The following is a 27,412-nucleotide window of genomic DNA, read 5'->3' on the forward strand; positions in this document are numbered from 1 at the left end:
GTGTAAGTCCTGGGGCTGCGAAACCTGGGTCTCTGGTTGCACTGATCTGGGAATGGTACATAGAATGTATTTGCAGAAAGACCTTTATCACGGAATTCCTAAGACTTCTCTTTAAAACTACTTTTGTCCACAATGCTTGATTATTTTTGCAAACTGTGACCCCGGGTGAATAATTTAATAGTAACAGCCAGTACAGCATTCATGCAGGTAACTAGGTAATTTAGTATAGTTACATCAAAATTTGAGACTTCAGCTTCCTAATCCAGAGAGAAAGTACTTTATCACTGAGAAAGTGAAGGGATTTGAAATGCACTCTTTTGTAAAATAAATAAGCTATTCCAGAACATAAATTTACAAGACAAAAATCCTTCCATGTGAGCTTCCAAACAAGCTTTCTAAATGAAGGTCCATCAGAGAAGTCATTTAAGAAACCAGATTCACATTATATTAATGTGACAAGCATAACAAGATAAATATATCATATGATCCTAAAATGACATTATTAATGTAGCTTATGTGACAAATTCCCATTGATGATCTTTTATTATGTGTGAACAGTAAAATACATTAGATAAGCAATAAAAAAATTAATCAGCAGTAGCTTTCCTGAAGATTTTGACTGCAGTCTTACTTACACAGTGTTATCTGACACTAATCCTTGGATTTTAAAGAGCAGAAATCAATCACTTCAGAATTGTAAACAAACATGTTCCTATGAGAGGAACATTTTAATTAATATAATTCCTGCAAATACAAGATAAAAAAGAATGTGCTTTATGATAGCCTCTTACTGTAAAAGCAGGGAAAGAGTATTTTGCCAGGCCAATAAGGTTGTATCAACAAAAGGGCTCTGACTCAGATCAGGAGCCTGGTCCGTGGAGCCTGAGGGTGTGTCTGAACAGGACTGCCACGGGGGTTTTGTGGAAAGTGGGCCTGTCCCCTCCCTCCCTGGTGTCTTCTACCAAAGATTAGGAGTGAGTGCTCAAATATTCTGGTTTCTTTAATAATCTGCCATAGTCTAATATCTATGAATAAACTAAAACATTTTTAATCCTTTTATATTTAAAGTTTATACCACCTCTTAGAATAAAGTCTAAAAATACAAGTTTTACAAAGTAATAGTTCTTACATACTTTTACATCAAATAAATATTTATTGAGCAACTATATTACCTTTGGCACCAAAAAATAAGTGCAAGGTATGGTTCCTATACTCAAGGAGCTTGAAGTATAATTAAGAGGCAGGATATATAAAGAGAGAAAGGTAGTACATGAAAAGATATAATGGTTTCTATCAATAAAAAACCATCAGCCTAAAAGGGCAAAGATTGCAAATGCTTCAAGAATTCAGACATAGATAAAATCATTGTTTCTTCAAGAAGGGGAGGGGGAAAAGAGTGTCTTGGTGTGGGTATGTAGAAATGAGGGAGCAAAGCTGTGGCTAACCTTCATATCTGGGGATCATCTCATCTCTCAGGCTTTATCTTTCTTGGATTAAAAGCCCTGGGCATCAAAATTCCCGAGTACCATGATGGAGAACACATGTCTTGAAGTAAATAAGGCCTGGTCTAATCTTAGCTCTGACGCTGCCAGGCTGTGTGGCTCTGCCTAAGTCATCTCTCTGTATCTATTTCCTTACCTGCAAAATACAATTTATAACACCTACTACTTCATTAGATAAGAAGTAAATGAATGCACATAAATCAAGCAGAGACGCCTAGCATAGAGCAGGTACCTAAAAAATGGTACTTGCTATTTGCATGATATTAAATGCCATTCTTACCATGATGCAATCGCAACTGCATAGAATCTTGCCCTTAGAGGAATTACAGGGCTCTGGGTAGGAGTCTCACTGTTCTCTGGAAGACCGGTCCTAAGCTCTTCACTGGTCCTAAAGGTAGAACATTACTAATCATGCTTTAGAGGGAATTTTTGTGCAAAGGTAGCAGACCCTAACTGAATCCTCCAGAGCCCATAATCCTGAATTTTAGTATTTAGTTTAACCCAGCAAGTAAGCAGAGAAAAGCAGAGTGAAGAGCTCCCCTTCAATCCTGTACTCCGCTACAGGCTCAGTTGGAAACAAAGAAACCTAGAACCTGTGGTCATTCTCTTACAGTGAGACCAGAATTAACAAAAGCCAGCACTGGTAGAGTCGCACCAGGCACCATGATAGTTAGTCACCAACAAATCCTAGTCATGATGGCCAGCCATAGACAGAGGTTGCTTAGGGCAGCATTCTGTGAATGATCTGCCTAGCTTTGTTAAAAATCACATCAATGCAGTCTCACTTCTTATCGGTAGTGTAAATGGCTTTTATGAAACAGTTTGGTAAAACACATGGCATGTGACTGTAGCACTACAAATGTGTTAACAGACTCAGCCAGAAACCATGGCAATGATCTGATCATGTGAGTATTCTTGTAAGAGAAAGAAAATAAACCTAATCTTTGTAAAGACTTACTGGTGCCCTACCAAAGTTTAAGACTGAGTCTCTTCCAAGGAAGCTTCCATTTCCAATATAGAAGCAAGAACTGTTCTCAAGCCACAACCAAATAGTCATACAGGATTTGAAAGCTCAGCTTATTTATAAATCTTCTATGAACTCTGCAGAATTATATCTGGATCCTTATAACATGATGATTTGGGATTATAAATACAGTGAAGAAACACAACCTTCTGGTATAGCAATTTTAGCATCAGAGAGTGAGTAAATACTGCAGAGTGAATCTTAACACTTGAAACAGAATCTGCCAGAGTCCAGAAATCCACCTGACTGCCAAGAATAATACTTCCATGGTTCAAGCAATACCAGTACCCAGAGGGGTTTCCACAGACATAACCATATGAGTTACTGCATACTGGGTAAAATAGAAAAAACAGACATTTATGAATGTATAGTTTGCAGACATCTTAAAAGCACTCATAAATATTCAACTTACAAATATAGAAGAAATGGGGAGGTGGCTTCAGGAACACACAGCATCTGTTTAAAATGTTTAATTATATGGTTTCTTCTATGGGTTTTCCTCACCTAACTTAGATTTTAATGGGGATCTGGGAGGAAGATACATGGATCTCTTAACTAAAACAAATGAAACTGATCTCACTGAAAGAGCAATGGTGAGAACTAATCTATGAGAGATTCTGACTTCAGGATAAGGTACAAATGACTTAGTGTGAGAGATCAAAATTGTATCCATTAGATATCAAAGAAAACCTTTCAATTCACCAGGCTACAATGAAGCAGGGTTTGTTACCTCCTCTAGCAATAAAACAAATGCACAATATCTTCTCGTGCATTTCACACGATTTCCATTTAAGCTCTGATGTAAAACATGGTATCACACATCATGCTACAAAGAAAGAGTCAGTTTAGCTAGTTCAAGTAAAACACCAAGCAGCTGCTAACAGAGACAGGTCACGGCAGGGGAAGGGCACAGCACATTCAGTTCGCTATGTTTTCCTTCAGAAGAATGTCAATAAAAACCACAGCCAACTGAGGTATTGAGGGTGAGGGTGGGGGGCGGAGGGAGGTCCTGCTGTGCAGTGAACCCCTGGGTTCATCTAACAGTTAGCACCAGTCAGACAAGTTAGCAAAAGGGAGCCCTAGCCAAGCCTACAGCTGCCAACAACTTGAAGAAAGCTGTCTTTCTCCCTGAACGTCCTGGGGTAAGGACCAGTCCCACAGTTAGAAACGTTATTTCTGGGACCAATAGCAATTTATTTTGATAGAACCACTGGATTTTTTTTCTTGAGTTCTCAACAAAGGAGCCATATTAGGAAATAATCTTGCAAAAAGCAAGTGCCCCCTCCCCCTCCTCCCCACGATCGATGCACACACACCCGTGCACACTGACACGCACAGACACACACCAGTACACAATGGGCAGCGTGCTCACTCAAGGGCCCACAAGACTGCCCGGGAGCCCACAGGCAGAAGGCCCTCCTGGGCTGGGCCGAGGCTCTCGGGCAAGAGGCACCATAGCCGGAACCAGCTGCAGGGCAGTTTGTGCTGGGGATGCTCGCCCCCCAGCGGGGCCCTGGGGAAGCAGCTGCCAGAGGCTCCAAGCCTATTAACCCCTTTGGAGAAGTAGGTGCTACAACAACACCCACCTGCAGGGACTCCGGAATGTGTCAGGGGTACAGTCCCAAGTGTCCCCCAGAGAAAGGGGCGTCACCATGTCATTGGACCCTGGCAGCTCTTGGCAAGCTCCTGCAAAGCTAATCATGTCCCTGGTTCCAAAGCTTCTAAAGCCACCGGGTGTTTCTGAGCTGTCACCCTTGAGACTCAGTCTAGGCTTACGAAGAAGGAAAAACTTAAGCAGGCAATGGACACAGACCAGTCTTGGTAACTCGTCCCTAAGGGAGTGGTGCAAGTCCCTAAGGGGACGGAGCTGCTTGGACCAGCCAGCCCAGCAAACTACGGAAGGGGTGGAGGGACCCAAGGGCCACCGCTCCCTGTCACCCTTCCCTGGGTAGGACATCAGGGCCCCGTCCCCACTCCAGGACACTTACCTTCTTCCGGGGCTGCCATTTCATCATATTTGTACAGCCGATACGTGGAACATCAAGATGCTGGCTGGGGGCTGAGGGCAGACACAGGGCAGCAGCGACTGCAAGTCATGCTGCCTCCCTCCCACCCCCTAATTCTTTCCCATATTCACTGCAAAGGCAAAAAGCCCAGGAGAGTCCAGTCTTTCCGCCTTCAGTTCAATGAAAAGTATCCCCAAACCACGAACACACGTCCCACTGGGCTAGGAAGTCCCAGCAGCCAGCGTACTCCTGCCAAAGCGGGGCATTTTCCACCCGGGCCGCACCCGCAAAAGGAGCCTGTGGCAGAGGGTCCCCCGGCCGGCTGCGGAGACCCTCCCTCCCTCAGAGAAGAGCTTGCGAACACGAGCTGCTGCAGAAACCCAGCCGGGCTTCTGCCATCCAAACCCCTTTTGGCGAATTCTCCTCTTCTCAAAAAAAAAAAAAAAAAAAAAAAAGATTAGACAAGCAATCAAACCCTCACGCGCAGCCTGGAGCAATTCCCAAAATTCTGGGTATATTTCTTGTTTGTAAAATTTAGCAAAGAAAATTCCAAAGATCTGTAATCAGAGCTTCTTTACGCTGTTTTCTCTTCCTTCTTGGATAACTTGGGAAAAGATCTGCTTCCCCGAATGCCTACCTTCCCTAAACACTGTAAATAGGAAAACTTGGTTTGTGTGTTTAGATTTTTTTTTTTAATTCCCAAGAACCTTAGTGGGGAAAGGCTGGAAGGAAATCCTGCAAGAACCCAACTCCACAGCTCAGTCTGCACTAATGACTTCCTTCCCTTCAGTGCGAGCACAGCCTGCCCAGCTCCAGCCACACAGAGCAAACGGTTTCTGGGTCTTAGTGCCACGACATCTGCTCCAAACCAAAAAGTAAACCATACGTTTCAGAGTTGCCCAACAGCTCGTAAGGAATCAGAGCCAGAAGAGACCTACAAAACCAGGAAAACATTTCAAAACATGTATACTTAGTTTTTTGAGTTACACTGAGAGAAAAAGGAAATGGGAAAGGACTCTGGACCAAAAGGCTATAAAATCTTAACATGATTTGAACAAAAAATATTTAAGGTATCTGACAAAATAAAAAAAATCAAAAATAGACTCTGCTTCTCTAAACTTAACATTATTTCTTACTATAAAAATACTGCTATGGAGATTGAGTTTCATTCATCTTCTGTAAAATGATTCCACCCTGTTTAAGGGGATATGACTCTAAATACAAAAAATACTATGCAATTCTATTATTTGTTATTCAACATGTCTACCAACTCCTATCTCATCATAAGGCTATTTTTTTGATAGCTGGGACTATGAAAAGTAGTGTAAGTTACTAGGAGACTAACTGGTGTATATAACAATAGTAACTGGGATACTATGTATGAGTCCAATGTTTCAACAATGTTTCACTCATTCTCACAGTTCTGTATGCATTGGCAGGATTGGGTGACGTATATAAATGTCATTAAAAAAGCCAAAGCAGCCCTGGCTGGTGTAGCTCAGTGACTGAGCACAGGCCTGCGAACCAGAGTATCAAGGTTCGATTCCCAGTCAGGGCACATGCCTGGGTTGCGGGCCAGTTCCCAGCAGGGGACACACTAGAGGCAACCACACATTGATATTTCTCTCCCTCTCTCCTTCCCTTCCCCTCTAAAGATAAATAAATAAAATATTTTTTAAAAATAAATAAATAATAAAAAGCCAAAATAGTTAACTAAAACAGATTACTTTTGAGATCTTTTCTAAACCTAAGAGTCTGAAGTTTAATGGTGAAAGCATTATCTTTCTTCTAATAATTAATGTTCACAATTACAGCTGAATGAATAGGCATGCTTTCTTGAGTCACTACTGTATGCCAGGACTTATGCCCACAGTCATTATCTCACAGCCCTGCAAGGAAGGTCTTATTCCCAGGCCTTCCTAGCAGCATTGCAAGGAAGGTCCTCATTTTCCACATGAGGACACTGAAATTCAGAGGGGTCACTTGCTCAACCAAAAACAACACAAAGAAGGTGACAAGGCTGAAATTCAGACCCATGACAAACTGTCTCCAGAGACTAAGCCCTTCCCATGACATGCTACACACTGCCTTACCTCTCATCTTGATAAAACTATTAAGTGCCTATGACTTAAGCACCTAGTATTGGCCAGTCCCTGTTCCAGGCACTAGAAATGAGCAACAGCCTGTCCATGCTCCGGCAATTACATACAGCAGGCAGCAGTCACAACTAATACCAATACTCTGTATACGTTCCGACATAGCCAATCATTCTGCAAGACTTAATTTGGACATCCTACTAGGAAGAGAAGTTCAATAAATTCCATACCGAATTCATCAATCTATCCCCAAATCAGTTTATCCTCCCAACTTTTCTTTACCTGTCCATACCACTGTCATTCTTCCAGGATCACAAGCTAAAACCTTAATGTCATTCCTTACGTCTAATCTGTCGCCAAGTCCTTTCACTTCACACTTAGACATTGCTTTCAAACTCCTATTACTGACACCTGAGGCCAGAGCCCACAAAACAAACATATATTAAGTACCAATGAGGTACAAAGCATCATACAGGATGAAGACTAAGTCCCTGAGCTGGAGGAAGTTGTAAAGACAGTAGGACAGAAGACGTATAAGGAGACAACCAAGCATTGCCTTAGTCAGTGAAGCAACACATGAGTCACGTGGTCAATAAGTGTTCCAGGAGTTAGAATGAGAAATTACAGTAAACAGGGATGATCGAGAAGGTTTTACAAAGGAATCCAAATTAAAAACGCAGAGAATATACAACTCATTCTAGAGCAAAAGGCCAAGGTACCATGGCCTTTTGCCCCTTCAGGAACTGGACCCCTGTACCTTTCAGAACTCATTCTCACTCCCCCTCGGCCCCTACTACATTAGCCACCTCACTGACCTTTGGTTATGGCGAGTAGCCACTCCTTGCACCCTCTGCCTGAACCACTCTTCCTCTAGATACCCTCTGGGCTGCCTCTCATCATTCTTTCTAAAACAGGAACACCACAACTCACACACAACTACTTTCCAGCTTCTCTACACTGCTATATCTTACTTCGAAGCCCTTATTAGATATATGTTATTTATTTATTTAATGTATTAGTCATCCCTCAAAAACAAAAATTCCAAGGGAGCAGGAACTTTGCTCTGTCACAACAGAGCAAACACCAGTGAATGGTGCCTGACACAATAAGCATTCAATCAATATTTGTTGAATGAAGCAATGAAAGAAAGAGAAAAAGGAAAATAGGGAGAGCAAGGCAGGCAAGCATATATAAGATTCAAGACACAAGATATCGACCTGCCTAAAATATAAGGCTTCAATGTAAGAGTGTTAGAGGTTAAGTCTTGTTCATTTATAACCCCCAGGGCTCAAAACAGTGCCTGGCACAGCAAAGGTACTCAATATTTAGGGGATAAAAGAACGGGGAACGGGGAACGGGGATTGGGAGTATGTGGAGAATGAACAGTGCATGAGTGAAATTCCATTCCACACTAAGTAAAAGACATTTTTGCAAGGTATGTTGGAACCAAGTGGTAGGGAATATTGTAAGGCAAAGAAATTTCAATTTTATCCTGTAGAATGCAGGGTATTGAAGAAATTAACAGTAGGCAAACAGCCTACTGTTAATGGTGGAAGGAGCAGTCTTAAGTAATCTAACATATAACAAAATATGAACTATGAGTTTATGAGGCTCTTTTAATATAAGCCTTTAGTTCTTTTAAACTACTTACATGTCTAAGTGTTTATTATGACCATTTGACAGATATCGAAACTGAAAGTTGGAGGGGCCAAGTGACCCGTTCGATGCCACATGGAGAGTCGATGGCAATGGAAGGGCAAGAACCCAGGGTTCACAAACCCATGCCTGAATGATGACAGCAAAAGCCTACAATTGCTTAGGGGTCAGGAGAAAAGGTTCTACTCTCTACTCTGCCTCTGACTTGGTATGTAACAAAAATCTTCAAAATGGCAAGGCAGGTGAATGAATAAGTGAAAGAGAATTAGGTGTAAGACAAAAGGGAGTTGTAAGAATTGCTAACCTGGAGATACATGAATCGTGTAAAAGAGTTAGCTGCTAAGTAACTATAGTCCATTAATGTCCTGCAAGAATATCACTCCAACAGTTCCAGATCCCCTAGTCTCCACAAGAAGCTAAAAACTTCCTGATTTTTAACTGTTTGCTCAAAAACTTTAAAACATCCTAAGAGGCCAAACAAAACATGCCTGTAGGTCTGAACTTCATCTACAAGTCATAATTTGTGATTTCTGACTTGAACCACTCAAGGCTTCACTTTCTTGTATATAAATTAAGAGACCCACATGGTTCCTAATCTTTGGGGTGGTTTTCTGAAGGCATCTATGAATCCACATGCATCACACGCATGTTCTACAGTCTGACAAGCAATCCCCCCCGATCAGATGTTATTGGACTTAATAAAATACAAAGTTATTTAAACTGGGGAAAAGGGGTCTGTGCACAGTGAGTTTTATCAGGAAAGTAGAGAGAGAAAATATATTTATGATTCTATAGAAAGACAGAATCAATCTAAAGCTTCAAGGTGATACAAGGCTTTAAATTGGTTTTCAGTTTTTTATGTACAGTTCCTTTGGGTCACTTATTTGTATCACATTTCTTCCCCTGCTGTCCGGTGTTGCAGCGTTTATTTAACAGGTAACACACAATAGAAGATCATTACCTACTAGCCTTTAAATACCAATACTACCTTAAATCATCGTTTTTCCCCTTTGTGTCTTTATTTATTTATTTTGCTTACTCCAAATTGAATCAGTAATTCTACCTGAAATATTTAAGGAATTACTATTATACCAATATATTTTATACATTACGATTATTTATAGAGAGCTACCAAGGTAACACAGTTCAAAATGGTAATTTAGCCTTTTGTTTCAAAGATCCGATATCAAACTGGAAGAACACAATTTGCCAGATCTGCAGCTACCGGAAAACATTTTACCACCCCTTCATTTTTTAACATACCACTTTGCAAATCACTCCCGTACTAAAAGAGGATACTGTAACAGTCTACTAAAATAGCAGTTTCTTCAATAACTACTTGCCAATTCAAATCTGCACAAAATGCAAAAAAGGAGAAATGAATGAAGAAAACAGCTTTTTTCATTGTTGTGAATTTCTTCAAGATTTCCTAAGGAGTGATATGTCTGACATGGATCATAGCATAAATACCTAAAAAAGCAGGCCTTATATTTATTTAAATGTATCGTGCTTTAGAAGTGGGATATTAAACTCAATGTGAAACAATATTTGGAAAATGTACTAATTTTCCTAAAGACCTCTAAATTATTTTGAAGTATCTGAAGGTGTTAGAAAAGTAAAGGGATAAAAAGGCAGAAGCAGATTTGAGACCAAAAAAGTTGGCCTTGTTAGTGATATTTCACACACTTGGGCACTTTCAGAACATAGAGAGGCCTTGCTTTGTTAAAACAAGAAATATAAAGTAACTTGTTACAGTAAGAATCTGCCACACAGCCGACTTGATGCAGGACCACGCTCCCATTGCTAGAGAGGAAAACGCCCCACAATATCTGGAGAGAATCGCCTCCATCCTTACCCACCTCTCTTCCTTCCACTATCAGGCAGTGTTGGAGAGGCTGAAGCCCAATGCGTTACATTCAGCACAACTTGACTTGAGTACTCATTGTATACACAGTACTATACTGGACACTGTGAGAGGAGAAAAAATAAATCAGATGATTTTTGCCCTGGAGGAGATGGCAGTATGGTGGAGGTCGAAGGAGAAAATAGATACACAACTAATAAAAATAACAGTAACAGCTCCAAACACTTACTGATCTTCCTATTCCTTTGACTCTTTAAGAGCTAGAGGAATGGCATAACTAGTCATGTATTCTCTCATTAACACTATGGAAGCCCCGAAGAGTAATTAATTCTGACTGTGGTAACTAAAAAAGGCTGTACAGGAGAGGGAGCACCATATCCTTTCAAAAAGGGTTTGTGGAGGGCTGCTTCGGATTAAAGGAACAGAGCCAAAACACAGAGGCATGCACATGGGGGCCACGTTAGCAAGCCATCTAAGAGAGCTGAAATCTGGAACACAAGAAAACAAGTAGTGAAGAGTAGAGGGCTGTGAATGCTACTATCTTAACAATGTTAACAATAACTATCATTTATTATGTGCCAAGTATTTTACACTTTTGTTGTTGTTGTTGATTATTTCTAACACTTTACCAGGAGGAACCATTATTATGCCCATTCTACAGAAGAGGAAACCAAGACTGAAGTGTTAAGTAAATTCCCAAAGAATCATAGCTATAAAGTAGTAGAAAGAAAATTCAAGTCAGTTGTACTCCAAAGCCTTGTTCTTAACTCCTGACTTAAGAATACAATAATGAGTGAGTGCAGGATTCCAAGCAAGGTACTGGCAAATCTATTTGAGTTTCACACCAACTCTGGAAATATTGTGAAGGACAGAAAGAATAGAACAAGCAAGACAAGAAAGCCAAATAAGTTCCTGTCGAAATATCTCAGTAAGGAAAAAAGCAACCTTGAATTACAACAGCAGAAACAGAAAAAAGGACTTTCTTGAAAGACATTTAACAAGTAAAACAGGTCCTAAAAACCTGTTACATAAAAGGGACAGAACAGGAAGGATTTAAAGATGATTCCAAAATTTTCATCATGTTTTAGGAAAAGGAGATACCTCACTAATGGGTATGAATCACAGAAAGAACAGGTACATACCGAATTCAGTTTGAAATGTAGAGAGTCTGAGGTAGTGATAAGAGATACCCAGGGTGTGGAATAGGTAGGTGGAGTTACAGTCTGGAGTTAAAGTTTCAGAAGGTCTGTCCAGAAGGTACCCAGCCATATAATATGAAAAACAGAAACATTTATCGAAGAAGACACAAGATATAAGAAACACTCCACACAGGACAATAACACCTCAGTCCCCTTCAAAGCAGGCATCTTGGGACCTCACACAGTTCTCCCAATGGCCATCAGCTGCCCCATCATATTTTCCTGACTCTCATCGACAGTCTGAAATCTCTCCCTTTTCAAAGGTGATTTTATTTTGGGAAAAGCCAGAAGTCACAGGGCACCAAATCTGGGCTGTAATGGGACTGAGTCACCTGGGTGATTTGACATTTCACCAAAAAACCTGCAAGAGATGCGATGTATAATCAGGCATGTTGTCGTGATGAAGCTGCCAATCACCAGTTGTCCGTAGCTGCAGGCTTCTGAATCATCCGAATAGTTTCCACAGAAGAACTTTCAAACTTAGTGCAAAATCTGATGCAGATTCATTGCTCTACTAGCTCAGTCATTTTGAATGAGATGACCACACAGTACATATCCTCGCTGGACCGCGTCTACTGCCTCCATTGTCTAGTACAGTGAAGTTGTCACTGTTCACACATGTGCACTGCCATCCACTCTCCCTGGCTGCCAGGTTACACCAATGTCATGCAAATGGCTGTTATATTAATGATGGTTGGACTTCCAGACATACCTTGTATATATAAAGCTATAACTATAAAGAGATTTGGTGGTCATTCATATAATGATGATATGTAGAAAGCTTTCAGTTAAAGAAAAAAAATGATTCCCTCAGTGATGGAGTTTGGAGCAAGAAGATAAAAGAGGAGTAAGGGGGCCTGCCTGGTGTGGCTCAGTGGATTGAGCACCAGCCCATAAACTAAAGGTTCACTAGTTCAATTCCCAGTCAGGTCACATGCCTGGGTTGTGGGCCAGGTCCCCAGTAGGGGGCACATGAGAGGCAACCACACATTGATGTTTCTCTCCCTCTCCTTCTCCCTCCCTTCCCCTCTGTCTAAAAATAAATAAATAAAATGTTTCTTTTAAAAAGAGGGATAAGGGTAATAAAACCTTGAATAATACTATACTTCTAAATGCAATATAATTTATTGTCTGGTAAGGATGGGTGGGAGACCTGCCTAGGTTCTTGAGATAGCAGATTTTATTTGGCTACTACAGCCTGGTTCAAACCTTAGATCTACCATACACTAGCCATGTGGCCTTCTGTTACGTCATTTTTCTGTACCTCAATTTCCAACTCTATAAAATGGAAATAACAATAGTCCCTACCTACATACTGTTGTTAGGAGGATTAAATTATATATGCAATCATACACATACACAATATTTCCTATACTGATGCTATATGTTTAGTATTATTGTTACGATTGTTATTTTACTATGCTAATCCTGATTTTTTTTCTTTCTTCATCATACCATACACTTTTGTGTTGATTACATTTTAAGGGCCACAAACTGCCAGAATTAATGTTCATGTATTTCAGTGGTCTAATCATTTTTCTAATAAGACTTCTGCTTCTGTTCCTGACACAGCAACTGGGCCCAGGCTTATTCACCAGGCATAACTGGAAAACTGGATAAAATACAGAAAAAAGTGCTGCTTTCATATTGTTTCAGACGACAAGCAGCACAACGCTATAGGAACCTTGAGGGAAACAATACAAGTGAGGTAAGCTCTATGACCACCCTGGCTTTCCGCCTAGAAACACTTTCTTGACCGCAGAGCAGGAAGGAGATCCCAAACAGAGAACAATGACCTTGCTGAGTTGAGGGGACAGAGATCAAAGTCTGGAGGGCAAAGTAGCTGGTACATTCAGAATAAAGAAATGGGGAAGATGAGCTCCAAGAGGGCTACACAGATAAAGTACTCCAGAAACCAACACAGTGATCTTCTTGAGTTCAGGCCAAATACGAATTTGCCCGACGTAGGGCTAGAACAACTGCCAGCGCTCACCAGGGCTGAAAGACCTTCGAGCTCCAACCAGCCAGAGAAGAACACTTGGGACATTCAGTTCAGACCTCGGAAAGATCATGTCTTTATAGAAGACAGGTAAACTAGCCTAAAGTGCACTCTAAACTCAACGTAGCGAAGCCTAAAAGCAAACTTTGGGAAAAAAAAAAGCAAACAATCTACAAGTAACTTAACTATCTGCCTGAACAAAGTTCAATACTCTTTAAAGGAAGACAACAAAATCTAGCACTCAAAGAAAAAGTCCAGCATTCAATTATTTTCCAGTGATACTTACTAAAGGACATGGGTGTTAACCTGGAAACACTTTATCTTTTTAGCAAGCAATTAATCTTCTATCATAAGAATGCTATGACTGCAAATTTTCACATATAAATCAGATCCATTGGCTATAATGTTTTGGGCTACAATCTTTTTTCTTTTTGAGTGAGAGAGATTGAGTTGTTGTTCCACTTATTTATGCACTCATTGGTTGATTCCTGTATGCGCCCTGACTAGGGATCAAACACAAAACCTTGCCTTATCGGGACAATGCTCTAACCAACTGAGCTACCCAGCCAGGGCTTGGGCTACTATCTTGATACTTCTCTCTACCAGGTTAGTAGCCAGCATGTGTCATTTTGTTGTTATATTATTTATTAACCTGGGAAAATTTTCAGCATATGTTATCTTTCATTAAAATGTAGAGTGAAAAGGAAAAAGGACTCATGGACATGGACAACAGTGTGCTGATCATAGAGGCTAGGGTGGTGTAATGGGGATAAATAGTAATAGAAAAAAATGCAATAAAAATGTTTTTAAAATTATAGACTTTATCTGGAATAATCAGTGGTCAGATATTTGGGCCCAAATATGCCATTTTGATTTGTTAACCTTTCTAAAGAAATCATGAGAGTGCAGTGGTAGTAACTATGTATGGGTGTTTCAATATCTGTTTTACTTTAACAGATGCTTGAACTAGGGGGTTATTTATTTGTGTGCTTTTAACCAAAAGAGGCTATATTTCTCTGGCTATAGCTAAATAAAATGTAGGGAAAGTGGATTTCTTCATTATTCTAGGGCAGGAAACAGGCTATCAGAAAAGAAAGTCATTAGAGATAAAATATTATTCTTGAAACCCATTTGAAGGCCTTCTAATGACTTGGTGTTTAACTTCATGAATTTATAAACAATCTTGGATTACATTCACAAAACAGACACTATTTTATGCTGGTTGTTGAACTGCCTGGTATCTGAACTCCCATCTTCTGTTTCTGTCCCATTATCTGAGTCCTGGTGAGACAGAGGAAATATCTCTCGTGACAGAAATCAGAAAGGTCAGATAACTACTTTCCCCAACACATAGGTTCGGTTCTGTGCCAGAACATTGACAGTGAAACCAGTGACCAAAGAACAGTGAAAGAGAGAGCTTACTCTGGGAGCAGCCACAGCAACACCCAGCTACTCAGTCATGAGTGCCAGTGGAGCCCATCATGGGACCCAAAACCCAGCTCCCGGAGTGGTGGTTCCAGCTCTGTCACCCAGGGTACGGCAGCTGCTATGGCACCTTTCTGGCTGAGATCCAGGTACCTTTTGAATAAAACAGTCAGCCCTGGCTGGTGTAGCTCAGTGGATTGAGCACGGGCCTGGGAACCAGAGGAATTACAGGTTGATTCCCAGTCAGGGCACATGCCTGGGTTGCAGGCCAGTTCCCAGCAGGGGATGCATGAGAGGCAACCATACACTGATATTTCTCTCCCTCTCTCCTTCCCTTCCCCTCTAAAGATAAATAAATAAATAATAGAAATTATAAAAATAATAAAGTTTATTTTTTAAAAAACCTTCTTTGAATAAAACAGTCATAGTCATTTATTGTTACTTGCAACCAGGAACCCTCGCTGACTCACTCAGAGATGTATGATTTTGTTTTTATTGGGACACAAATGTTTTTTGCATAAAAATATATTAACAAACAGATATGTGAATGTGCTGGAGAGCTCCAAGGCAGAGTCTTCTGCCCTCTTTTCTGCCATGAATTACTTGCTCCCTCCAAGATCTTACTCCGTCCCAAGCTTCCAAACACCATCTCAACTGATGACTCCCACATTTATGCTTCAAATACCTACCACTCTACTGAGCTTCAGGCTTAACTGCATACTCAACATCTTCACCAAGATATCTGACAGACATATCAGACTTACATAGCCGAAACAAGACTCTCAATTCCCTCTGCCCCCACATGAATCTAGCCCTAATTCAATTTTATTTTATCTCAACTAATGGTATCTGTATTGATCCAGCAGCTCAGACCAAAAACTTTAAAATTGCCCTTGATGTCTTCCCCCAGCATCTAATCTATTACCATGTCCTCAGGTCTCTACCTACAAATTCTAATCCAAATCCTACCACTTCTCATCATCTCTACCCCTTCTCCATTATGGACATCATTAATAGCAACTGGATTACTACAATAGCTTCCACTGTGCTGCCTGTAATTCAGTTTCTTTGTGTAACCAGGATGATCTTTCTATAATGTAAATCAGCTCATGCATTTCTTGTGTTCAAAACCCACTTAAGGCTTTCCTTTGCAAAAAGAATAAAATAGAACACCTTTAGCGTGGCCTACAAGCCCCTACTAATATAGCCTCTCACTACCTTTCACTTTCATTTCTTAGCACACTTTCTTTTAACTATGCTGTGACCAGACCTACCTTCTTAAGCTTCCCTTCATGACCTTGGTGATTGCAGTTATGAATGCAATAATAGGTATTTCTTCCTCCATAATAGGTATTTCCTTCTCAATATTCAAGTTCCTTTTCAAATAGCAAGTCATCAGGGAGGCCTCCTGACCAAAATTAGTTCCACTCCCTACATTCACCATATATGGTTTTACTTTGCTTTGTTTTCTTCATACCACACTTTACAATTTGAAATTGCATTATTTACTCATTTGATCTCTATGTTACTCAACAGACTGTAAGGGCTATGGAGTGGGATATGTATTGTTCACCACTGAAAGTTCAGTACTTGGAACAATTCCCAGCACATATTAGGTTCTTATTAAATATTCATTAAATGAATGATCAAATTTAATGTCAGCTATAAGATTAAACATATAATATTTACTTTTGCAGTAAAATTTTCAGCATGGTAAAATTTTCATGCAGTAAAATTTTCATTCATTTATCTAGGCCAGGGATACTTACAATTGCCTTCACTTCTGAAAGACACACTCTCCCAAGTGACATACAAAGAAACTGTTCCCCTTAAATCAGTGCTATGCTCAGGCTTAAGTCTGCAGATGTTCAAATGAAAGAAATAAAAGCTTCTGGAAAAAATTAGCATGATTCTGAAAAATAATTATTGTCTAATAATGTTTTTATTGCAAGAATTCTTGTACTATCACTTTCTATTTTCATTTGTATTAGAGAAAAACTTATATTCCCCAGAAATGGGTGGATGAAATGATCCTTGGATAGTTTAATAATTAAATTTAAAACACTTTGAGATCCTTAGATGAAGTACAAATCACTTGTCAAAAGCATAATCTCATTTGTCAAAACATGAAAATGAAGAAAGAAAAGACAGGAATAAGAGTCTCGGAGCTGCCAAACTGACAGGCTGCCTTAAGTGAGATAGTCAAAACATTCATATGCTAATTTTTACAAGTGCTGTCTATCGTGGCCATCCACATACAAACATAAAAGGGACTTTTCTTCCCATTTCAAAAGTGTATGTTTGGGTCAGACAGTGGATTACCAAATTAAGCAACAGCAATTAAGAACATAAAGAATTTTCATTTAAGTTCTGAACGCACACATAAGACAACTACCAACTGACCTGCATGGGCAGTAATTCAGAAGATCCTGCTTCCACAGTAAACTCATCGATTATACCATCTAGCACTATTATGGTCAGTCTTCTGCATGGAGAACACAGTACAAACAGTAACTTTTCATGTTACCAGTTGTGATTACTGTAAATGGCAAAAATCAAATAGCAAAAAAAAAAACCACCAAAATAGGGGTAAAGACTTAACTAAAATGTACAAATATTATTTTTAATTATTTTCCATTTTCATGTAGAATCTTAAGGAGTTTTCTTGTTCACATTTCTCCTAAGCATTTCTCTCTCTTGCAGCACTAATAATTCTAAACAAAAGAGCATCTCCTTGAAATGTTCCTTTCATTGGGTTCATGAGTTCACCATCCAATCTACACTTGCATGCATCACCCCACTTTATGGGATGTGGAATCCAGTCTAACAATAAAATAGGAGTTTTGCTCAAACCTTCTCTGGTAAGAAAGCTGGTATTTCTAGACTTGGATTCAGATGTAAAGCTACTAAAAATAAAAGTGACTGTGTATTGTACAAACCCATTTATGGGAAATGTCAAAAATAGGCAAATTCACAGAGACAGAAAGAAGAGCAGTGATTGTCAGGGGCTGAGGGGTAAGGGAAATAAAGAGTCGTTGCTAATCAATACAGGTTTTCTAAGATGAAACTTTTTGGAATTAGGTAGTGATTGCACAACTTTGTGAACACACAAAAAACTATTGAATTATGCACTTTACAGGGATGAATTATGCAGATTTGTGTGAATTATATATCACAATAGAGCTGTTAGAAAAAATGTGGTCAGCTTGCCCTGGCTGAGCATCAACCCGTGCACCATAGAGGCTGCAGGGCCAACCCCTGCCCACTCAGGGCACACAGGAGGCAACTGATCAACGTTTCCCTCTCACACTGACGCTTCTCTCTTCCACCCCCCACACACCACTGCTTTCCCCAATCACAAAAAACTTAAATGAATATATAATTCCCTCTATGTAAAACTTTTTCTCTAATTCTTTTGCCTCTGACATCAACTACCACTCGTCTTCTAGCACAAGACAACAAAAATAAAAAATTAGCAAACTAATGTCAGCATGAAAAGTTGGGAAAACAGATAAATATTCTTAGCTGAATGGGTTATTTTATTCACAGATCTGTGTTGATAATATAAAGTTATTGTAAGTATATTGCACAGAATCATTTTCTATAATTTAATTGTATATAGTACATTTGAAACATATAATAAAATACGTCGATACTTCATAGCATTCTATTAAGAATACCACGGCTCTATGTAGTGTCTTGTTTCAACATGTTAGAACCAATAAAACAGAACAAAAGCTAATGAGGCCAAATAAAGATGAAACTAATCTTTATAACAACATATGCTACCTTAACATATCCCCTCTATGACTATAAGCTCTTTAAAAAGAAGCCTGTACACAAAACTTTCCTCAACAGCCCCACCTCCTCCAAAAAGTAGATAGGTTGTTTCCCACAAATTTTAGCACCATGACCACTTCAAAGATAGAATTTTTAAATTCCATTCCTAAAACACAGTTAGTATTCTATGTGTCACAATAAGATCCACCTGGAAAAGAAACTTAAATGCCAATCAATGAAACAAAACAAAACAAAGGCACTTTTGCTTCCTGCAACATAGCCATGTGTTAATGACCAGTAACCAGCTCATATCTAAAAGTCCAGAACTTGTGTTTTCCATAGAAATATCTAGATTATTTTCATAATTATTGTTATGTATGAGTATTAAATCTTTATAATAATCAAACAGTATTATACCATTTTAATTATTGCTTTTTAAAACTATATGCTTTATATTGCAGGATTAATCCCACTTCATTAGCTTTATTTTTTAATATATTTTATTGATTATGCCATTACAGTTGTCCCATTTCCCCACCTTCATTCCCCTCCACCCTGCACACCCCCTCCTATCCACATTCCCCCCCATTTAGTTCATGTCCATGTGTCATAACTTCTTTAGCTTCTGCATTTCCCATACTACTCTTGCCCTCCCCCTGTCTATTTTCTTCCCACCACCTATGCTACTTATTCTACCTTTCCCCCTCTCTCCTCCTCACACTCCCCTGATGCTAACCCTCCATGTGATCTTCATTTCTGTGGTTCTGTTCCTGTTCTAGTTGTTTGCTTAGTTTGCTTTTGTTTCAGGTGTAGTTGTTAATAATTGTGAGTTTGCTGTCATTTTACTATACATGTTTTTTATCTTCCTTTTCTTAGATAAGTCCCTTTAATATTTCATAAAATAAGGGCTTGGTCATGATGAACTCCTTGAATTTGACCTTATCTGAGAAGCACTTTATCTGTCCTTCCATTCTAAATGAAAGCTTTGCTAGATAAAGCAATCTTGGATGTAGGTCTTTGGATTTCATGACTTGGAATACTTCTTTCCAGCCATTTCTTGACTGGAAGGTCTCTTTTGAGAAATCTGCTGACAGTCTGATGGGAACTCCTTTGTAGGTGACTGTCCCCTTATCTCTTGCTGCTTCTAGAATTCTCTCCTTCATTTCAATCTTGGCTAATGTAATTATGATGTGCCTTGGTGTGTTCCTCCTTGGGTCCAACTTCTTTGGGACTCTCAGAGCTTCCTGGACTTCCTGGAAGTCTATTTCCTTTGCCAGACTGGGGAAGTTCTCCTTTATTATTTGTTCAAATAAGTGTTCCACTTGTTGCTCTTCCTCTTCCCCTTCTGGTACCCCTGTAATTTGGATGATGGAACATTTGAAGATGTCCTGGAGGTTCCTGAGCCTCTCATTTTTTTTAATTCTTGTTTCTTCATTCTTCTGTTTGGTTGTTTCCTTCTTTCTTTCTTCTGGTCCACTCGATTGATTTTAGTCCCAGTTTCCTTCCCACCACTATTGGTTTCCTGTGCATTTTCCTTCATTTCACTTAGTGTAGCCTTCATTTTTTCACCTAATTTGTGACTTAAACCAACCAATTTTGTGAGCATCCTGATCACCAGTGCTTTGAACTGTGCATCTGATAGTTTGGCTATCTCTTGATCGATCAGAAGTATTGGTTCTGGGGCTTTGATCTGTTCTTCTGTTTGAGCCATTTTGGGGGGGGATCTGGTTGCGCCAGTTATGTATAAGGGGCATAGCTTTAGGTGTTCACCAGGGCGGGGCAACCCAGTCACTGGGTTGTGATGCTGTATGTGGGGGCACGGTCAGACAGGGAGCAATGGTGCTTGCTCTGCTCTCTCTTAGATTTCAGTCCCTTCTGCCACTTCCCACAAGCAAATTCGGCCCTTTTGGTGCTGATTCCCAGGTGGGTGGGCTTGTGTATGTTCTAGGACCCTGTGGGTCTCTCCAATGAACTCTCCTGTGAGGCTAGGAGTCTCTCCTGGCACCTTTTCAATCAGTGCTTTTGGGCTTTATTTCCCATCACTGGGACCCTGGGTTGCGAGGTCTGTCCTGCTGCTCATTTTTGCCTAGTTTATCTGCACACGAATGTGTGACCACAGTCAGCCCCACACCGCCTGCACTGCCAGTCTGGCTGCCACTGCCTTTTTCTGCCACGATCCCTCTCCACCAGCCACCGACTCTACCTCTCTTTCCGGTCTGGATGAATGGTTGTCAGACTTCGGTACAGGTCAATTTTCTGTCAGTTCTGGGTGTTTTGTTTCTAATTGTTTGTTGTCCTTAATTTTGGCTGTGCAAAGAAGCACAGTGTGTCTATCTATACCTCCATCTTGGCTGGAAGTCCCAGCTTTATTTTTTTTAAATAAGGAAAATAATCTTTCATATTCTTTTGTATTTAAATTTTATTTTTCAATTATAGTTTACATTGAATGTTACTTTGCGTTAGTTTCAGGTGTAGAGCACAGTCAGTCGGACAGTCAGACAGTCTGTATCAGTTGGTATCAGACAGTCATAGCCTTCACAAACGATGGCCCCCAATATTTCAAGTACCCACCAGGTACCATACGTAGCTATTACAATATTGTTCATTATATTTCCTATGCTGTACTTTATATCCCAACCCTTGCTATTCTAACCTTTCTTCCAAATAACTTTCAAGTTAATCCTGTTAAATTTCAGGACAAATTTAGTTGATATTTTTACTGTTGTCATTATATAAAATCATACATAGTTCTTATTTGCATTATTCTTAAGTAATTTTTGCTCTGATAAATATGCCACTTTTGTTCTATTATATTTTCTAACTTGGGTGAAATGCTACTTGTTTTATTGAACTCTTACTTTTTCTAGTATTTTAGTCAACTTATTTTGGACTTTCTAGGTATAAAATATCTTTGCTATATATATTTTTCTCTTAATTTTATGCAAAAATTTGTTTTAACGTTTTGCCTCAAAAAACTTAGAATACATGGGTGGAGGGGGACCAAGAGGGAAAGCTGGGACAACTGTAACAGCATAAATATTTTAAAATAAATAAACAAAATCATTAATGTGTTCTACTAGAAAATATTGTTGTTTGCCAAGGTCATGAAACTCAGCTTGAAAATAATTATTTCTTTTTAAATCAGAGCTTAAGAAAAAAATAATATTTTAAAAACTTAGAGTACAATTCAAAGTGGTGATAAAATACATAAGAAAGCCATATCTGAGGACACAGAGAGGATAGAAAAGACAGAACTAGAACTTAGTCTATCATATTAAGAAGCTGCAATGGAGAAGCTCCTAAAGGGGCCTCCAAAGAGTCATACATGCGCTCCCATAAGAGAATTAGCAACTGCACACTTCCCAATGATGACCAAGGGAACTGCTGCGGTCAACAGGGAGCGAGCCACAACTGTGCCAATAAAGCAAGAGACATTTAACCCTTTCTACCTCCTTCCCGCTGGTACACTGGAAGAGCTAGAGACCCAGAAAAGATGGGGAAGAAAAGTTTTCCTGATGATGCCTGGGCCACTGGCTCTGGAAAAAAGAGAATGGAAGACCTTCAAGTTGGATATAATAGTGGAGTTTTAAATTGAGCCAAAATGAATTTTTAATACCCAAAAGCACACAGAAAGTTACAGAACTGGAACTGGATCAGAAAGAGAGATCCGGCAGAGCATAGCGGAAGGAAGTACTTACAGGAAAATGAAGCTTTGTCGCGTTTGTGCCCCCCTAAGATTGGTGAGGAAGCCAGGTGCCACCTTAGCACCTCTGTTTTCCTGACTAGATACGTATCTTTTATAGTCTCTTAAAGATGCTTACTTTTCCATTTTCTTCAGAAAATGTTTTTCTTATCTATGAAAAGAGACTAAATTGGAGTGTGATAAGATTCTACTGATCTTCATTTGCTCACTTCAGAAGGGAAAATATTGTCAAACTTGTATCTTCTTTACAGGAGAATTTAAAATAAAATATCTTTCTCTCTCAGTATCAAGAATTGTATTTTATTTTACTTTTTCTACTATCTCTAAGTTCCTACCCCACCCCCATTATCATTTCCTTTTCAAAACTGGAAGAGATGACACTATGCACTGTTGACCCTCCAAGAATTTTTACACCCATCCAACTGAACTATAGCATTCGTCACTGTTCTAATATCCTCTTCCAGAGCAGAAGGAAGCAATACCACTTGGAAACCATTTATATTAAGCCAAATTTCAATTTACAAAAGAACTTGAAATGACCTGATATTGTGGTCTTTATAGACTTCACACCAGATGCTTTCCATTTTATAGACTCCCCAAAACTTCAATTTCTTACTATATTTCTGTACCTCAGTGTCCAATGATCATATATAATGAGCAGAACTATAAAACATCATAGATTTACATTTTCTGGTTACTGACTTAGGTTTACTGACCAACTCTGGTTTCTCTCACTTGGGAGAAAACTATTTTCTTCAGCTGTGTTACTGAAATACAATTTTAGGGTGATTTATGCATGTAGGAAAATTGCAGAAATACAATAGGTTAGATACAGATAATAAGAAGAAAACCAGAAGCTACATTTTAAGTTTTTTAAATGCATATCTAAATTCTAGAAATAGTCAATTCTCTAACTTTATAATAGGCAGAGACTAAGTCTTAAAATGATTGTATTAGTCAGGGTTAGAATCAGCTGCATACATTAGATGACTCAAAATAACAGCGGTTTAACTAAGAGACAGTTCATTTTCTCCAATATAAACGAGGTCCAGAGATCAGGAGTCCAAGGCTGATCTATCATCTTCACTATCGAAAGGATCCACTTCCCTAGCGTGCCTCCCTCCACCTCCAACACATAGCCTTCAACAATAGTGCAAATAGCTGCTTAAGCACCAGCCCTCTTATCCACATTCCAGCCAGGTAAAAGAAAGGTAGAAGGTAAAAGACAGGAAGAAAAGCACATCTCTTCCTATAAAAGATACGTCCTAGAAATCGTACTTCACACTTCTGATTACACCCCACTGGCCAGAATTTGGTTTCATCAATACACCTTAGCTCTGAGGTTGGAAAATAGAGTCTTTATTCTGGGCAGCCAAAGGTCCAGTTAATAATTGCCAAGTTTATTGCTACAGAGGAAAAAGAAGCTAGCAATTTCTGCCACAGGAATGATTACATTTCATTGTTTCTGAGCACCAGGACTTAAGTTGTGACCTCAGGCAAGTCAATTTACAGTTTCTCACTCAGAAGTCTCTCAACTCTTGACATGAAGAATATCAACTAGAAAATATGTTAAAAATACAACCTCCCAGTTATAATATGAATAAGTTCTTGGGACCTAATGTATAGCAAGGTGACCATAGTTAACAATACAGTACCATAATCTTAAAAGTTGCTACGAGAGTGGATGTTAAATCTACTCACCACACACACACACACACACACACACAGGTAATTATATCACATGACAGAGTGGTTTTTTTAATCCTCAGTAGAGGACATTTTTTCATTGTGTTATTAGAGAGAGAGAAAGAGAGAGAGAAACATCCATGTGAGGGGGAAACATCACTCGGTCGCCTCACGTACACGCACCCGGACCAGTGTCACATCCTGTAGGTGCCTGGACCAGGGTTATGGGACAATGCTCCAACCAAGTGAGCCACACCAACCAGGGCCATAAAATGTTTGCTCATGCTACGGTTGCAATCATTTTGTAGTATGTAAGTATCATATGTAATATAGTATTCAATTATGTCTCATAAAGCTGGGGGCAACAAATAAAGAAAAGTGCCAGAAAATAAGGTTGTACCTGAAAGTGCCAAGAGATTCTTAACTTAGAGGCAGCAGTAAATTTACCAAGGATTTTAGTGAATTTGAGCAATGAAAGGAAATAAAACAATGCTGACGTGATGCTCTCTGTTCCTTCTCTCCTTTCAACATCCTCCCTCCTATTGCAGGTACAAGCAACAAAAAATCCCACCGTAAAGCTTTATTAATGTTGCATGAAAGATTGCATACCAAACAAAAGTAAAAATCTAAAGTAATCATACACAGTACCAAGAATGCAAGATGTGATTTGGCACTAAGACCAGAAAGGGCTGTACAACGTGTGATTAATCCTGCATGGCTACATTTACATCTCTAATTTACTCATATAAATGCATTAAGCCAGATGGTTTTAGAGCCTGGCACTCTGCATATACTTGTGGGTCAGCACCCACACATCTTCTGTATTTTATGGGTGCCCAGACTTTGGCAGTACCCACCCCTCACCCTTCATTAGTTTCCTAGTATAGCCCCTTTTTACTTATTTTTTCCAATTTACCATAATTAGCATTCTAACATCCAATATACCTACGTCAACATCAGCTGTAACCTTGCTAAGTATATACTTAAAATATATTAGGAAGACAATTTATAAATGAGCATTTTACTTGGTTTGTAAAAAATTAGTATCCCCTACCAAAAATAGGAATCATGTATTTTACTAGTATAAATCCTATGCCATTTTTAAAGAATAATCCATACTAATAACTAGAATTCTTGAAAATTCAATAAAAATTACAAAACCAAGGCTTTTATTTGTTAAAATATAATACTGATTTTCAATTACTATAATAATTCTGTACTTACTGGTCTGTTGGCATCTAGGTCTAACCAGACATATCGTGTGAGCCTATTCAGTAAGGCAGCTGTGGTAGCAATTTGTTTCTAGACTAACAATATACTGTTGAATATGGTCATTTTCTTCTATCTCAAGTACCATCAATTATGGATCCTCAATTAGTCTCCTGTATGAAATTTTCATATTAGAAAACACACATGACAAGCAGATATAAAATAAAGATATCTCAAGCATTGGCAAGATTAGAACTGCTGTTACTTCCTAAAATAAAACTGAAATATCAAAAAAAATTTAAAGAAAGTAAGAATGTTATGCAAATATAATCATTTATCCAAAAGAAAAACATCCTCAAAGAACATGAGCATGTTTGGGGGACAACAGACACAACATACTCTGCAAAGAAGCTGAATGGATCCCTACAGCAAATCTGTAGCTAGTCTACAAATGGTGGGAATGGTTAAGGAAGGGTATCTTCAGGTGCATGATACAACCAGGAAAGGTCCAGGTCACAATCCCAAGGCAATCCAACTAGATTCTGTAGTTAGAATCTATTTATTAGAGTGATGGCAAAGGCTATTAAAAAATCAGCAACCTCAGGGGAACTATGAACAGTAGACACATAACTATGTAATGCTCAGCTTACGTGCCCTATTCCTCCTCTAATTGGGACTATCATTTCTTTCATCATCCACTTGTTTCACACATATGATTTTACCAAAAAGATAATAATAGATAATAACTCTAAAATGTTATTTTTAAAAGTTTCTCTCTTTTGATGCACAGTTATTGGGCTGGCTCTCATTTGATTTTGAGAGCAATGAGATAATAATCATTAAGTGTCTATTACTCCTTATTAGATCCATCCTTCTTGGTACAACCAAAACACTCCAATTATGATTTTCAAGAACATTTATTTACTCTGTCTCTAGTTATGGCTACAGTAACAATTCAATTTAGACCCCCTATTTATCCTGCTTACTTTGAGAACTGAACCTCCTCAATATGACTGAGCGCCTGAAGCGTGTTTGTTCCGTATGAATCTGCCCCCGAGCTGCAGGAAGCTGACCAGAATTGGACATCTGACCAAGCTGGGGATTCAAGAGCTCTTGTAGGAATCTGGAACTGACATTCAATTCTATTATCTACTATCCTATTGGTCTGGACACCTTTTCTTGTGAACCCAGGACCTAAGGCCACCCTTGTGTGTTAGATACGCCAAAAAAGAGAAAGCTGGTCTTCAGAAAAAGAGAAAAAAAGGCATAAACAGCTGCAGATAGAGGAGCAATGACAAAAGACTGGTAAAGTGAACAAAGATATCCAGGTCCTAATCCCTGAACCTTGTGAATGTTATCTTATATGGCAAACACTACTCTGCGGGTGTGAGAAAATTAAAGATCTTGACATGGGGAGAGTATCCTGGATCATCCATGTAGGCCCTCAATGTAATTAGAAGTACCCTTTAAAAAGAGGGGCAGTGGGAAATTTTACTACAGGAGAAGGTAATGTGATGACTGAACTAAGACATCACATTGCTCTGAAGATGGAGGAAGGGGGCATGAGCCAAGGAATGCAAGAAATGTAGCTGTAGGACTTCCGCCAAGATGGAGGCATAGGTGGAAACACTGTGCTTTCTCCCACAACCAAGTTTGAATACAACAAAGGTTTGGAGAAACAAAGACACAACCAAAGGACAGAAAATTGAATTATACGGAAGTCCGACTACATCTAACCGTTCAACGGGGATGGTAAGAGGGGCGGAGCCAGCAGCGAGCAGGGTCGGGCAGGGCAGGGCCCCCAACCCAGGCGCAGGCAGACGGGAACCAGTTGGGGTGCAGGGCAGACCGCGGGCGCATATTCGCGCACAATGAGACAGACCACGCAGGCCCCAGGGGGCGAGGGCTGACGGCGGTGGCACACTCGCGTGCAGTGGGATGAAACGCATGGGCCCGGTGACGGCAGCAACTGCGGCACCGGTGAGGGCCGTGGCGGCAGGCGGCGGACAGCACGCCATAGTCCCTCTTTGACCCCACCCCCACATACAGCGTCACAACCCAGAGACTTAGTTGCCCTGCAATACCAGTGAGAGCCATTGTCCGTCTTTGACCCTGCCCCCACATACAGCATCACAACCCAGCGACTTAGTTGCCCTTCAGCACCGGTGAGGGCCAGGGCGGCAGGCGGCAGACGGGACGCCNATCAGGACTATGCTCCAACTGAGCTACCCAGCCAGAGCCTAACTGCTTTCTATTTCATTCC

At 39.7% G+C, this 27,412-nt stretch overlaps 1 protein-coding gene across 3 annotated transcripts in view; it reads right to left on the bottom strand.

Moving 5' to 3' along the window:
- TTC28 (tetratricopeptide repeat domain 28) overlaps positions 1-27,412 on the bottom strand; it is a 583,146-nt gene that overhangs the window by 393,350 nt on the left and 162,384 nt on the right. Inside the window, exon 1 of one of the 3 annotated variants that reach the window (XM_037052404.1) lies at positions 4,515-5,288. The exons of the other annotated variants lie outside the window; for them this stretch is intronic. Within the exon in view, the coding sequence (XP_036908299.1) occupies positions 4,515-4,541 (27 nt within the window). The 5' untranslated portion in view covers positions 4,542-5,288. Of the gene's footprint in view, positions 1-4,514; positions 5,289-27,412 lie in introns of those variants that run through there. 3 annotated transcript variants of the gene reach the window in all.

This window comes from Sturnira hondurensis, unplaced genomic scaffold (assembly GCF_014824575.4).
Source record: "Sturnira hondurensis isolate 20B ecotype Veracruz unplaced genomic scaffold, ASM1482457v3 Scaffold0007406, whole genome shotgun sequence".
NCBI classification, from domain to species: Eukaryota; Metazoa; Chordata; class Mammalia; order Chiroptera; family Phyllostomidae; genus Sturnira; species Sturnira hondurensis.